This window comes from Heptranchias perlo, chromosome 14, assembly GCF_035084215.1.
Source record: "Heptranchias perlo isolate sHepPer1 chromosome 14, sHepPer1.hap1, whole genome shotgun sequence".
Lineage (NCBI taxonomy): Eukaryota > Metazoa > Chordata > Chondrichthyes > Hexanchiformes > Hexanchidae > Heptranchias > Heptranchias perlo.
In genome coordinates, this window is record NC_090338.1 from 22,189,160 (window position 1) to 22,201,502 (window position 12,343).

Consider the following 12,343-nt stretch of genomic DNA (forward strand, 5'->3'; position numbering starts at 1 on the left):
CCATAATGACAAAAATGCCAGTGGGCTCAATTGTTTCACCCTGTGTGAACTGCTTCAGTTAAATAAAACATCCTGTGGGATTTGAAACATGTCACAGATCGCAAAGCTCAGTGGTGCATAAAAGTGTCATCGTAAGGCCTATAGAAATTTTGGTTGTGTTATATTTTGCTTATGTTATTTATTATAAGTACAACTTATACCATGGTTGACAATTACAAGTGGCTGTGATCTGGATCCTGCAGTTTTTACATGAGAACCTTCACAAAATTTCCAGAGGAAAGAAGTCAATTAGAGCCTAGCAGTACATTTTGCCACTTCAAAATAGCTCTTGCAATGCTTGCCTAAAACAAAATGGCCCTTTAGAAGTAAGAGAAAATCTAATTTGAAGAAAAAGCTATAATCCATTCCCTCTTCCCCAAGTCAATTCAATCAGTAAACATAACTGCTAGCCCATCAACCTAACTATAAAATTCCTGCTGTGCACATTAGATACTTGTAGGACAAGAAAGGATGCCACCTCAAATACTGAGAGACACTATCAAATGTACAAATATTTTCCTGTAACTTGACAATTCAGATGAACAGAATTCCACTTCATGATTAATATTTATGAGTTCTTTGATGAAGTAATGGAGAAGGTTGATGAGGGTAGTGCGGTTGATGTTGAGTATATGGACTTTCAAAAGATATTTGATAAAGTACCACATAAGAGAATTGTTAGCAAAATTAAAGCCCATGGGATTAAATGGACAGTGGCAGAATGGATACAAAATTGGCTCAGTCACACAAATCAGTGAGTAGTGGTGAAAAGTTGTTTTTCAGACTGGAGAGAAGGATACAATGGTGTTCCCCAGGGGTCAGTATTAGGACCACTGCTGTTCTTGATATATATTAATGATCTGAACTTGGGTATAGAGGGTATAATTTCAAAGTTTGTAGATGACACGAAACTCAGAAATGTATTAAACGATGTGGAGGGTAGTAACAGGTTTCAAAAGGACACAGACTGGTGAAATGGGCAGACACATGACAGATGAAATTAATGCAGAAGAGTGTGAAGTGATACATTTTAGTAGGAAGAATGATGAGAGGCAGTATAAACTAAATGGTAAAGCTTTAAAGGGGGTGCAGGAACAGAGAAACCTGGGGTGCACATACACAAATCTTTGAAGGTGTCAGGACAAGTTGAGAAGGCTGTTGAAAAAAGCATTTGGGATCCTGGGTTTTATTAATAGAGACATAGCGTACAAAAGCAAGGTAGTTATGCTAAACCTTTTTAAACACTGATTAGGCCTCAGCTGGAGTATTGTGTTCAATTCTGGGCACCACACTTTAGGAAGGATGTGAAGGCCTTGGAGAGGGTGCAGAAGAGATTTACTAGAATGGTGCCAGGGATGAGGGACTTCAGTTATGCGGAGAGATTGGAGAAGCTGGGTTTGTTCTCCTTAGAACAGAGAAGGTTACAGGGAGATTTGATAGAGGTGTTCAAAATCATGAAGGGTTTTGACAGAGTAAATAAGGAGAAACTGTTTCCAGTGGCAGAAGGGTCCGTCGCCATCAACCACAGATTTAAAGTGATCGGCACTGTCTGAAAGGGCGGTGGAAGCAGATTCAATAGTAACTTTCTAAAGGGAATTGAATAAATACTTGAAGGGAGAAAATGTACTGGGCTATGGGGAAAGAGCAGGGGAATGGGACGAATTGGATTGCTCTTTCAAAGAGCTGGCACAGGCACGATGGGCCGAATGGCCTCTTCCTGTGCCGTACCTACTATGATACACTATATATTCTCTATAGGTTTATAGCAACAATATTATCAGTGGTAAAGCAATAATATGCTCTGTACCAGTATACAGAAACAATGCTATCTGGTACCAATGGGTAATATTTCTTATTCTGTACTGGTCTTTTGGTGTTAAGAGCAGCACTGAGAGCAAATATGCTTCTGTAATTAAAACTATTCAAAATGTTCACTATATTCTCCTTGTTATATTTTCTTCAGAATCTGCTTATTACACTGACTTCTATCTCAGCTTGTTAAGAACAAGCAGGTCTCCTCATTAACCCAATTGTTACTTCACTCTGTGCAGTCCACACAATTTAATCTGAGTACTCTTCAGATTTCCATGGTGTAAAATTAACTGCTAAAGAAATTTCAACTGGAGCTCCTGCAAATATCTATTGGTGGCAAACATTTACTTGGAGGATAAAAGACAGCAAGGAGTTTGTTACAAGTCAGTAACACATGAAGGGGTTCTGACGATGGCATAAACCACAGGAGCGAAGCTCAAGCAGTTTATCAACGTCATCTGAACCCACGAGATATGAAGCTGCCTTGAAACAAACTCCTAATTAGGCTATTATTTATGATATAGATAAAAAGATAAATGCTTAGCATTGAAAAAAGAACCAATGTAGCGGAGTTGAACGGCAAGTTCCCAGACGTGGAAAAAAAATGGATGAACACAGCAGGGCTGTGATTGCATGTCTTGTACTGCAATGCTGTGCAGCTTTATTTGACTGAATTACAGGGGAACAAGATTTCAGTATATATGTAAATAGTTAATAGCAAGATATGTGAAACATGTGATAATTAGATGGCATTTTCCCCATTGGAATAAGTGTCAATAGATTTATAAAAGTTGTTTTTTTTTAACTTGCCCAGTTAACTTTGTGAGGAAACAGTGTATAGCAGCATTTCTATGATTGTTTTCTTCCCTTCTCTGCAGGTCCTCCAAACCATCACAGCCAGTCCACTCTCCGGCCTCCTCTTCCACCACCTCACAACCAGACGCTCTCGCACCACCACTCATCTGCCAATTCCCTCAACAGAAACTCTTTGACGAACAGAAGGAACCAGATTCATGCCCCTTCCGCTGCACCCAACGAGCTGCCTACCACACCGGAGTCTGTTCAGCTGCAAGACAGCTGGGTTCTGAACAGCAACGTGCCACTAGAGACGAGGTACTATAAAAGAAAGTTTATTCTTATCTTATATTGGTCAGGCTTGTTGGATTTTATTGCACCTGATAACTTCTCAATCTGTTATCCAAGCCATTTTGCCAAAACACTGGTACACCTCTAGCTATGCTATGTCTTCTTCTGACTGTCTCCTGATTCAGGTCAGGAACTTGCCCTGTGGGGAGTGAGCTTACTTTCTCAGTTTATTCTAATTTTTTTTTAATCATAGGCCAGTATGTGTTTAATAGTTAGTACACTGAAGGCAATCAACCCACACTGCTGCTAATTTTCACCAAAAGACATCCCACTTAAGTGTGCCAGATTGTCCAGGATAACCCATTGCTAGTGGTTAATATAACATTTATCTCATCTGCGCTCAGGAGTACAGTCAATTTTCAGCTCAGTTTTTCTCGTGATAGAAGGGAACAACATGTTGCGTGGCTCAACACTCCATCGAGAACTTCAGGAGGCAGAACCTCCTGCAACTGTACTCAGACACATGCCTAGAGTGCTGCTCCCTGGCCTCCCATCAGCACTTTGATTTTTAATGGACCACCAGAGTTTGTTTCTAGCTTTTTTGGTGAGGCTTTGCACTAGGTGCTTTTATACTGCTGCCATGTCCACCCTCACAAGTGTAAGATCATCTCTTCCGGGTGTCTTTGCGAAGGTTGTACCTGTCCATTTTATACTGCATGTTGTTGTTGGGCTGCACGCAAGGTGAGATATTTCAAATTGGACCTCAATATCAGCTTGAATGACTGATCGGTGGTACGAACAGTCAGAAGCAAGTGTGTGATTTATCTGTGCTATATCTGTGTTTGGCTGGTTTAGAAGTTGAGAAGTATTCCTGGAGATAGCAGTGCAGTTAAGGAGGAGGAGTGTGAAATATTGGATGGGATAAACATAGTGAGAGAGGAAGTATTAAGGGGATTAGCATCTTTGAAAGTGGATAAATCACCAGAGTCGGATGAAATGTATCCCAGGCTGTTAAAAGAAACCAGGGAGGAAATAGCTGAGGCTTTAATAATCATTTTCCAAACTTCACTGGATACAGGCGTAGTGCCGGAGGATTGGAGGACTGCCAGCATTGTACCGTTGTTTAAAAAGGGAGTGAAGGATAGACCAAGTAATTACAAGCCAGTCAGCCTAACCTCGGTGGTGGACAAATTATTGGAATCAATTCTGAGGGACAGGATAAACTGTCACTTAGAAAGGCATGAACTAATCAAGGACAGTAAGCGTGGATTTTTTAACAGGAGTTCATGTCTGACTAACTCGATTGAATTTTTTGAGGAGGTGACTAGGAGGATCGATGAGGGTAGCGCAATTGATGTAGTCTACATGGATTTTAGCAAGGCTTTTGACAAGGTGCCACATGGCCGATTGGTCAAAAAAGTAAAGGCACATAAGATCCAAGGGAATGTGGCAAATTGGATCCAAAATTGGCTCAGTAGCAGGAAGCAAAGGGTAATGGTCAACAGGTATTTTTGCGACTAGAAGGATGTTTCCAGTGGGGTGCCGCTGGGCTCGGTACTAGGTCCTATGCTTTTTGTGGTATACATTAACTATTTGGACTTAAACGTAGGAGGCATGATAAAGAATTTTGCGGATGACACAAAAATAAGCCATGTGGTTGATAGTGAAGAGGAAAGCTGTAGACTGCAGGAAGATATCAATGCACTGGTCAGGTGGGCAGAAAAGTGGCAAATGGAGTTCAATCCAGAGAAGTGTGAGGTAATGCATTTGGGGGTAGCAAACAAGGCAAGGGAGTACACAATAAATGGGAGGATACTGAGAGGTGTAGAGGAAGTGAGGGACCTTGGAGTGGATGTCCACAGATCCCTGAAGGTAGCAGGACAGATAGATAAGGTGGTTAAAAAGGCATATGGAATGCTTTCCTTTATTAGCCGAGGCATAGAATATAAAAGCAGGGATGTTATGCTGGAACTGTATAAAACACTAGTTAGGCCACAGCTTGAGTACTGCACACAGTTCTGGTCACCACATTACGGGAAGGATGTAATTGCACTCGAGAGGGTGCAGAGGAGATTTACGAGGATGTTGCCAGGACTGAAGAATTTTTGCTATGATGACAGATTGGATAGGCTGAGGGTGATTTGGTTAAGGTGCACAAAATTATGAGGGGCCTAGATAGAGTGGATAGGAAGGACCTATTTCCCTTAGCGGAGGGGTCAATAACCAGGGGGCATAGATTTAAAGTGATTGATAGAAGGATTAAAGCAGAAATGAGGAAAAAAATTTCACCTAGAGGGTGGTGGTGTTCTGGAATTCATTGCCTGAGAGGGTGGTAGAGGCAGAAACCCTCAACTCATTTAAAAAATACCTGGATGTGCACCTGAAGAGCCGTGACCTGCAAGGCTACGGACCAAATGTGAGAAAGTGGGATTAGGCTGGGTGGCTCGTTTCTCAGCCGGCGTGGACACAATGGGCCGAATGGCCTCCTTCCGTACCGTAAATTTTCTATGATTCTACATTTTGGAAATCTGATCCCGTTATATTACTTCTCTTTTTTTTCATGTTGGATTGTTGAATTAATGAACAAATAGGACAATGATTTAGAAACTGGTGAGTTTTTTTCATCTGAATTCTATTGAAATCCTCTCAGAAGCAATTCCAAAATATTTTGGAAAAATAAGTTCATGCTATTTTTTTTAAATGTTCAGATTTAACTACATCAGAAAAATGTTGCAAACGGGAGCAGTGAGTTTGTTTCTTGGTGGCACAGCGATTGATCTCTGTACAGTGTTGGTGTAGGGAATTGAGCAATGCAGCTTTCACAGTTGTGTGGGCTCATGACAATGCTTTTCCAGTGATTGTGCTTTAATCACTTGGATTCACATCCCACTGCATTGCTTCAGTCCACATTGGTTTTCCCAGCAGGAAAAGAGAATCAGCTGGGGAACACCATTGCCACTTGCAAGAAAATAAGATAAATTCCATTGCTGGAAAAGGAATAAGTTGCATTTGAGCCCCACATGACACTACATTACCAGTAAGTACCAACGCCATCCTCATTTCAGGCATCGGGGGCTGCTCAGCACTTGTTAGGATGGCCTTGCTGTGTTAGTGGCCATTTGTAAGCATAGGAATTCCTCAGATAAGACTCTGGAGAGACTGTGCAGCAATAACCAATTGAAATGATAAATCGCTCACTGCCACATTTAAAATCCATCTTGTAAATTGAGGTATTCTCGTGCTTTACTGATGCCACCAGTGGACAGAAGTCAGCTCTCAGGCAATGGTTTCTCTTCATCCCTTAAAACAGGTCAGTTTTCTTCCTTTTTTTTAGCTTTTTGTTTGCTTTTTTTTTCTGGTTTGTACAGCACATTCGAAACATCATTTTACTTTCTGAAAACAAAATTAGCCAGCTGGTTGGACCAATCGTGTACTATGCTACGGGAAGGGTAGAAAAATGGTTCATCTCCCCCACAAATGCCACACAGTACATTCCTGATTTCAGTTTTGGTCATCCTGGGTGAGGAGAAGGACAACCTCAAAGGTAAAATGCTTCCCCGAAGAGAGAGTTAGACTAAGTGGCAGGGGAATCTATAGGATCAGTCATTGGCTGCCTCTCTCCTGTGCACCTCTGGGCAAAGCATACCATTGGCAGAGTACTGTAAACAGGCCTATCAAGGAAGGGGCAACCTAAAGAGACAGCAGGAAAAGAAAATGGGCGAAAAGAAACACAATCTGTTATTCAGCCATTAACGACTCACAATGGGATCACTCAATGTGGCTTTTATTTTAAGGTGGGTAATGCCAACTCAGATTGATTTGCAAACAATTAATGTAATGTTGAAAACGCCAACTCATTTTAAGGATGTTTTAAAAAGATTTATGTTGTCGCTGGAATGAATATTTAAAGTGGTTTGGCGCGCACAATTTAGCTGTTTCTAGAAAAACATCACCTGTGAACAGAGGCCATTATGATCATGGATTCCATATAAAATCTAGTCTGTGCTGAATAGATCAACATTCTGTAGCCAGTTACTAGTTAAATATTGATAAAGTCAGGCTTTCTCCCACACAATATAACAGTGCCTCATATAATAGAAGTTGTTTATGATTCCCTTTCCAATAGACTAATCGTATAAAACTTACATAACATTCTCTTATGTATTACAGTTTGATGTAACTTCCATTGATTGATAAAGATTCTGTATCTAATAGTGTTGCTACAATAAAGGTCCTCTCTGAGATACACCCTCCCTTTAGCTGATATAAGTTGATACCTGTTTGGCCTACCTGCTCATCAGCTTTCTCAGCCCAATCCCACCACCCAAATGCCCCCCCCCACCACCACCACCACCACCATGGATCTATCGCTCAAGTTACGTGACAGTGTAAATACGTTCAGTTATCTTCTTGCTGTCCCTGACTATACATGGAAACCTAATAAGATCACGTTATGACATTATAAGATTGTTCCTGCTAAGCTGTAAATATTTAACACTTCCCCCTCTCTGCAGCCTCACTGTATTCAAATCAGGGATCATCATGTGTTCTACTCTAAATCATTCTTTCTCTGGGCCTCAAAACCACAGAACTTTTACCTAGCTGGAGTCTTTCTTCCTTGAGTAATCTTCAGGCTTTTGAAATTGAGTCTTGGCAATATATTCCAGTACATCGCTTTGACACATTTCAACCTTGCTTTGCATGATAGGCCTTGACCCTTAATTGGGGTTCTCAATAAAAATTGCAGAACTCATGAAATTGTGATCTAAAGCAATTCAAGACCTAATCAGTTTCACCAAGGTGTTTGGGATAAAATGGGACCTAGAATCATTGAATTTTACAGCACTGAAGGCCATTCAGCCATTGTACATATGCCATGTCCCTGAAAAGGTGATCCGTTTAGTCTCATTCCCCTGCCCTTTCACCATACCCTTTTAAATTCTTGAGACCCATTCCTCTGCCCTTTCCCCATATCCTTTTTAATTATTTTTTAGATATCTTTCCACTTCCCTTTTAAGAGCTTTCTACCTCCTATTCTGGGAAGGCATTCTATGTCCCAAAATCCTTGGCTTAAAAGGAATTCTCCTAATCTCTCCCTTCGTTCTTTTGGTGATGACCCAAAATTTATGCCTTCCAATTACTGACTCACCAATGATTGGAAATAGTTTGTTTGGATTTACCTTATCAAAGTTGCTCATAAATTTGAACACCTGTCAGATTTTCTCTGAACCTTCTTTGTCCTAATGACAAGAGCCCCAGTTTCTATAGTCTCTTCTTATATTTCCTCTTTTTAAGTCTCATTTTAATTTTAAATTCTCTGTATTTGTGACATTACAAATACAACCTTAAGGAATTATAAAACGTGTTGATATTTATATAACAATTTGGTTTTCATCTTAATTGTGTCTTGGTGATTTTTGACATAAGGCTACTAAATTTGACTTATCAAATATTTGACGCATTTCTCCAGCTTGTGCCTATCTTCAGGTGGATAAAAGTGACTCATATCGAAAACTATTTACCGTGGTATCATCTAATCATGTATTTGTGTAGTTACAACCTATCTAATGACATTCTTTTCCTGTTGAAATTGAAACCAGGCACTTAGTCTTAAACGCAGTGGGAACATTAAAATCAAGCTGTAAGAAAGTCGGAGTACAGGGATGTAGCACTTTGAAGCACCAATAACATAGCAGTGGTAGTACACAAATTCAGTCCCCATGCTATCAAGTTTTATTGCTGTGGGGCCATGCCAAGCAGAGGCTAGGTGCTATTACACAGGGGGAGGGAAGATCAAAGGAAGAACCATTTAGCTCAGAGGGCCTTTATAAAAAGGCCAGGGAGAAAATTATCATCCCACCCTCCGAGCTGTAGATGTGCACGGCCTACAAATACCAGAGGAGAAAACGGAGAAATTTAAAACCCTCACAAATAAAAAAAAATTAAATTAAAAAAAGTTTCTTGGCTTAAAATCATGTCAACGCAAAGAACCTCTCTGCATTCATGGCACTAGTTCTCTTTGTGTAATCCTACATGCTACTCTTATCTAGAACAGGCAGGAATGGCAAGTAGAATTTGAATAGATCTTGAATTAAGTGAATTCAAACAGCCCCAATTCCATTTGACCGACTGCTTCAAAGCTCATCCCTACAGACATTGAGTCGCAGCAGAAACTTCTAAGTAGTAAAATAGAGCAACCAATCGGCTCCAAGTGTTTTGAATTTAGTTGCCTGATAGTAACATGTTTTTCTTGTCGAACATGGAAAAGTTGATGATACGCAGCTCATGTATAGTTTGAAACCTGTGAAAGGTTAATTACACCACAACCAGAAAACACATGTGCAAGAAAAGATATTACCACTGCAGTGTCAAACCCAAATAAAATTATTTCGGATGTATGTGAAGAATTCCAATGGGCCAGTCAATCCCGATTTACAGAATTACAATGGATTAAACCTTTCCAGTTCAATCCCATTTGCACAGAATTGGAGTGCACCAAACCCCTTCCCGTTCAGTCCCATTTTACAGAATTCCAATCACCCCTAGACCTTTCCCATTCGTTCCTTTTCCGTAGAGCACATAACTGAAGTAACACTTATGTTCACCAGTTAACTGGTTTATGGTCCTACAACAATTCACTGGCAGTTTTAATCCAGAGACAGGAAAACATTTTAATTACTAATTCAGCAAAGTGCAGATTTTTGTTCATTTTTGTTTCTGTTTTTGTTTAGATTCAATTGCTGAATTAATCATCAAACAGACTGCGGGACAAATATTTGCAAATTGGCAGTTTTTATCTGCAATTTACGAAAAGCCTTCCTGATCTGAGCATAACATTTCTTGGCAAACTAGCTATGCATTTATTAGGATTCAGCTGTATCCAAAAAGCCTTTTTGTTCTTTTTTTTCTCTTTCTAAATCTAATACCCATGTGCATCTTTTGACAGCTTAAAGATATTCTTGGCATACCTTTGAAGTTAGATTTGGTGGCTCTTACAGATTTTTTTTAAACTGAGAATTTTTAAACTGCTTGGTAGGTCTATCCAGTTTCCTAAATGTGACACCATTCTTTCCATATTGATTTTTTTTACCCCAAAATTGAGCCTGACTCAGCTAAAGGATCAGGTCTGAGGAAATACCCCTGTTAGACCAGTTAATTCATTACTGCTCTGAGGAGACTAGTACTTTTAACACAGACCAATTACTGACATCATAGCTCAAGTATGGAACCTGACAACATGACCCTGCTACATTTGGGTCAGGCGTGACTAATATGATCCCCTTTCCTGTCTATCTGCAGGATGTGGATTACTTTAATGGCCAAAGTTCAACTGTTTTTCTTGTTTTTTAAAACAAAAGAGAAATGTATTGAACCTTTCAGTAATCTGATTCAGAATGCAGCTTATATTGCCATTAAGGAATTACTGCTGATTTGTAGTGAAGCTACAGATGTAAATTGGACAGAATTATTGGATTAGGTTATTTGGTTTATAGTGAATCTCCCACCTCTGATTAGTACAATCAAGTTAAAAGCAGAGGAATATCCCATGTATTATTTGTGTTTTACTTCCAAAGTTCAATCAAAATATAATATTTTAAGATTACCACTTCAGATTTTTAGGAGGGTTTTAAAAATCAGCAAAGGATGACCAAGAAATTGATAAAGAGGGAGAAAATTGAATATGAGAGTAAACTAGCAAGAAATATAAAAACAGATTGTAAGAGCTTCTACAAGTATGTAAAATGGAAGAGAGTAGCGAAAGTAAATGCAGGTCCCTTAGAGTTAGAAATAGGAGAAATTAAATGGGGAATAAGGAAATGGCAGGGACACTAAACAAATATTTTGTATCTGTCTTCATCTTAGAAGACACAAAACCATACCGGAAATTAGCAGGGATCCAAGGGTCTAATGAGAGTGATGAACTTAAAGTAATTAAGATTAATAAAGGAGAAGTACTGGAGAAAATAACGGGACTAAAAGGCCTGGTGTGGTAACATCCTTGGTTTTTAAAAGAAGTGGCTGCAGAGATAGTGGATGCATTGGTTTTGATCTTCCAGAATTCCCTAGATTCTAGAACAGTCCCCACAGATTGGAAGGTAGAAAATGTATCCCCGCTATTCAAGAAAGGAGGGAGAGAGAAAACAGGGAACTATAGGCCATTGGCCTAACATCAGTAGTAGAGGAAATACCAGAAACTATCATTAAGGACACAGGACACTTCGAAAACCATAATATAATTAGGCAGAGTCAACATGGTTTTATGAAAGGGAAATCATGTTTGACAAATCTATTAGAGTTTTTTGAGGGTGTAACTATCAGGGTAGATAAGGAGGAACCAGTGGATGAAGTATATTTGGATTTTCAAAAGGCATTCGATAAGGTGCCACACAAGAAGTTATTACACAAGATTAGGGCTCATGGGATTGGGGGTAATATTGAGAATTGGACAGAAATCAGAGAGTAGGAATAAACGGGTCATTTTCGGGTTGGCACATTGTAACTAATGGGGTGCCGCAAGGATCGGTGCTTGGGCCTCAGCGGTTTACAATATATATCAATGACTTAGATGAGGGGACCGAGTGTAATGTATCCAAGTTTGTTGACGATACAAAGCTAGGTGGGAATGCAAAGAGGCTGCAAAGGAATATAGACAGGTTAAGTGAGTGGACGAGAAGGTGGCAGATGGAATATAACGTGGGGAATTGTGAAATTATCCACTTTGGTAGGAAGAATAGAAAAGCAGAATTTTTTTAAAAGGTGAGAGACTAAGAAATATTGGTGTTCAGAGGGATTTGGGTGTCCTTGTACATGAACCACAGAAAGTTAACATGCAGGTACAGCAAGCAATTAGGAAGGCAAATAGTATGTTTGCCTTTATTACAAGGGGGTTGGAGTATAAGAGTACTGAGGTCTTGCTGCAATTATATAGGGCTCTGGTAAGACCACATCTGGAGTATTGTGTAAAGTTTTGGTCTCCTTACCTAAGGAAGGATATGCTTGCCTTAGAGGGGGTTCAATGAAGGTTCACTAGATTGATTCCTGGGAAGAGAGGGTTGTCCTATGAGGAGAGATTGAGTAAAATGGGCCTATGTTCTCTGGAGTTTAGAAGAATGGGAGGTGATCTCATTGAAATGTATAAAATTCTTCGGCTTGACAGGATAGACGCTGAGAGGCTGCTTCCCCTGGCTGGAGATTCTCGAACGAGGGGTCATAGTCTCAAGATAAGAAGTTGGCCATTTAGGACCCCAATGATGAAAAATTTCTCCATTCAGAGAGTTGTGAATCTTGGGAATTCTCTACCCCAGAGGGCTGTGGATGCTTAGTTGTTGAGTATGTTCAAAACTGAGATCGATAGATTTTTGGACACTAAGGGAATCAAGGGATGATGTGGAGATGCCGGTGATGG

At 39.9% G+C, this 12,343-nt stretch overlaps 1 protein-coding gene across 1 annotated transcript in view; it reads left to right on the top strand.

The window, feature by feature from the left end:
• tenm2a (teneurin transmembrane protein 2a) overlaps positions 1-12,343 on the top strand; it is a 1,632,827-nt gene that overhangs the window by 1,445,106 nt on the left and 175,378 nt on the right. Inside the window, exon 10 of the mRNA XM_067996099.1 lies at positions 2,730-2,964. Coding sequence (XP_067852200.1) covers positions 2,730-2,964 — 235 coding nt within the window. The remainder of the gene's footprint in view (positions 1-2,729; positions 2,965-12,343) is intronic.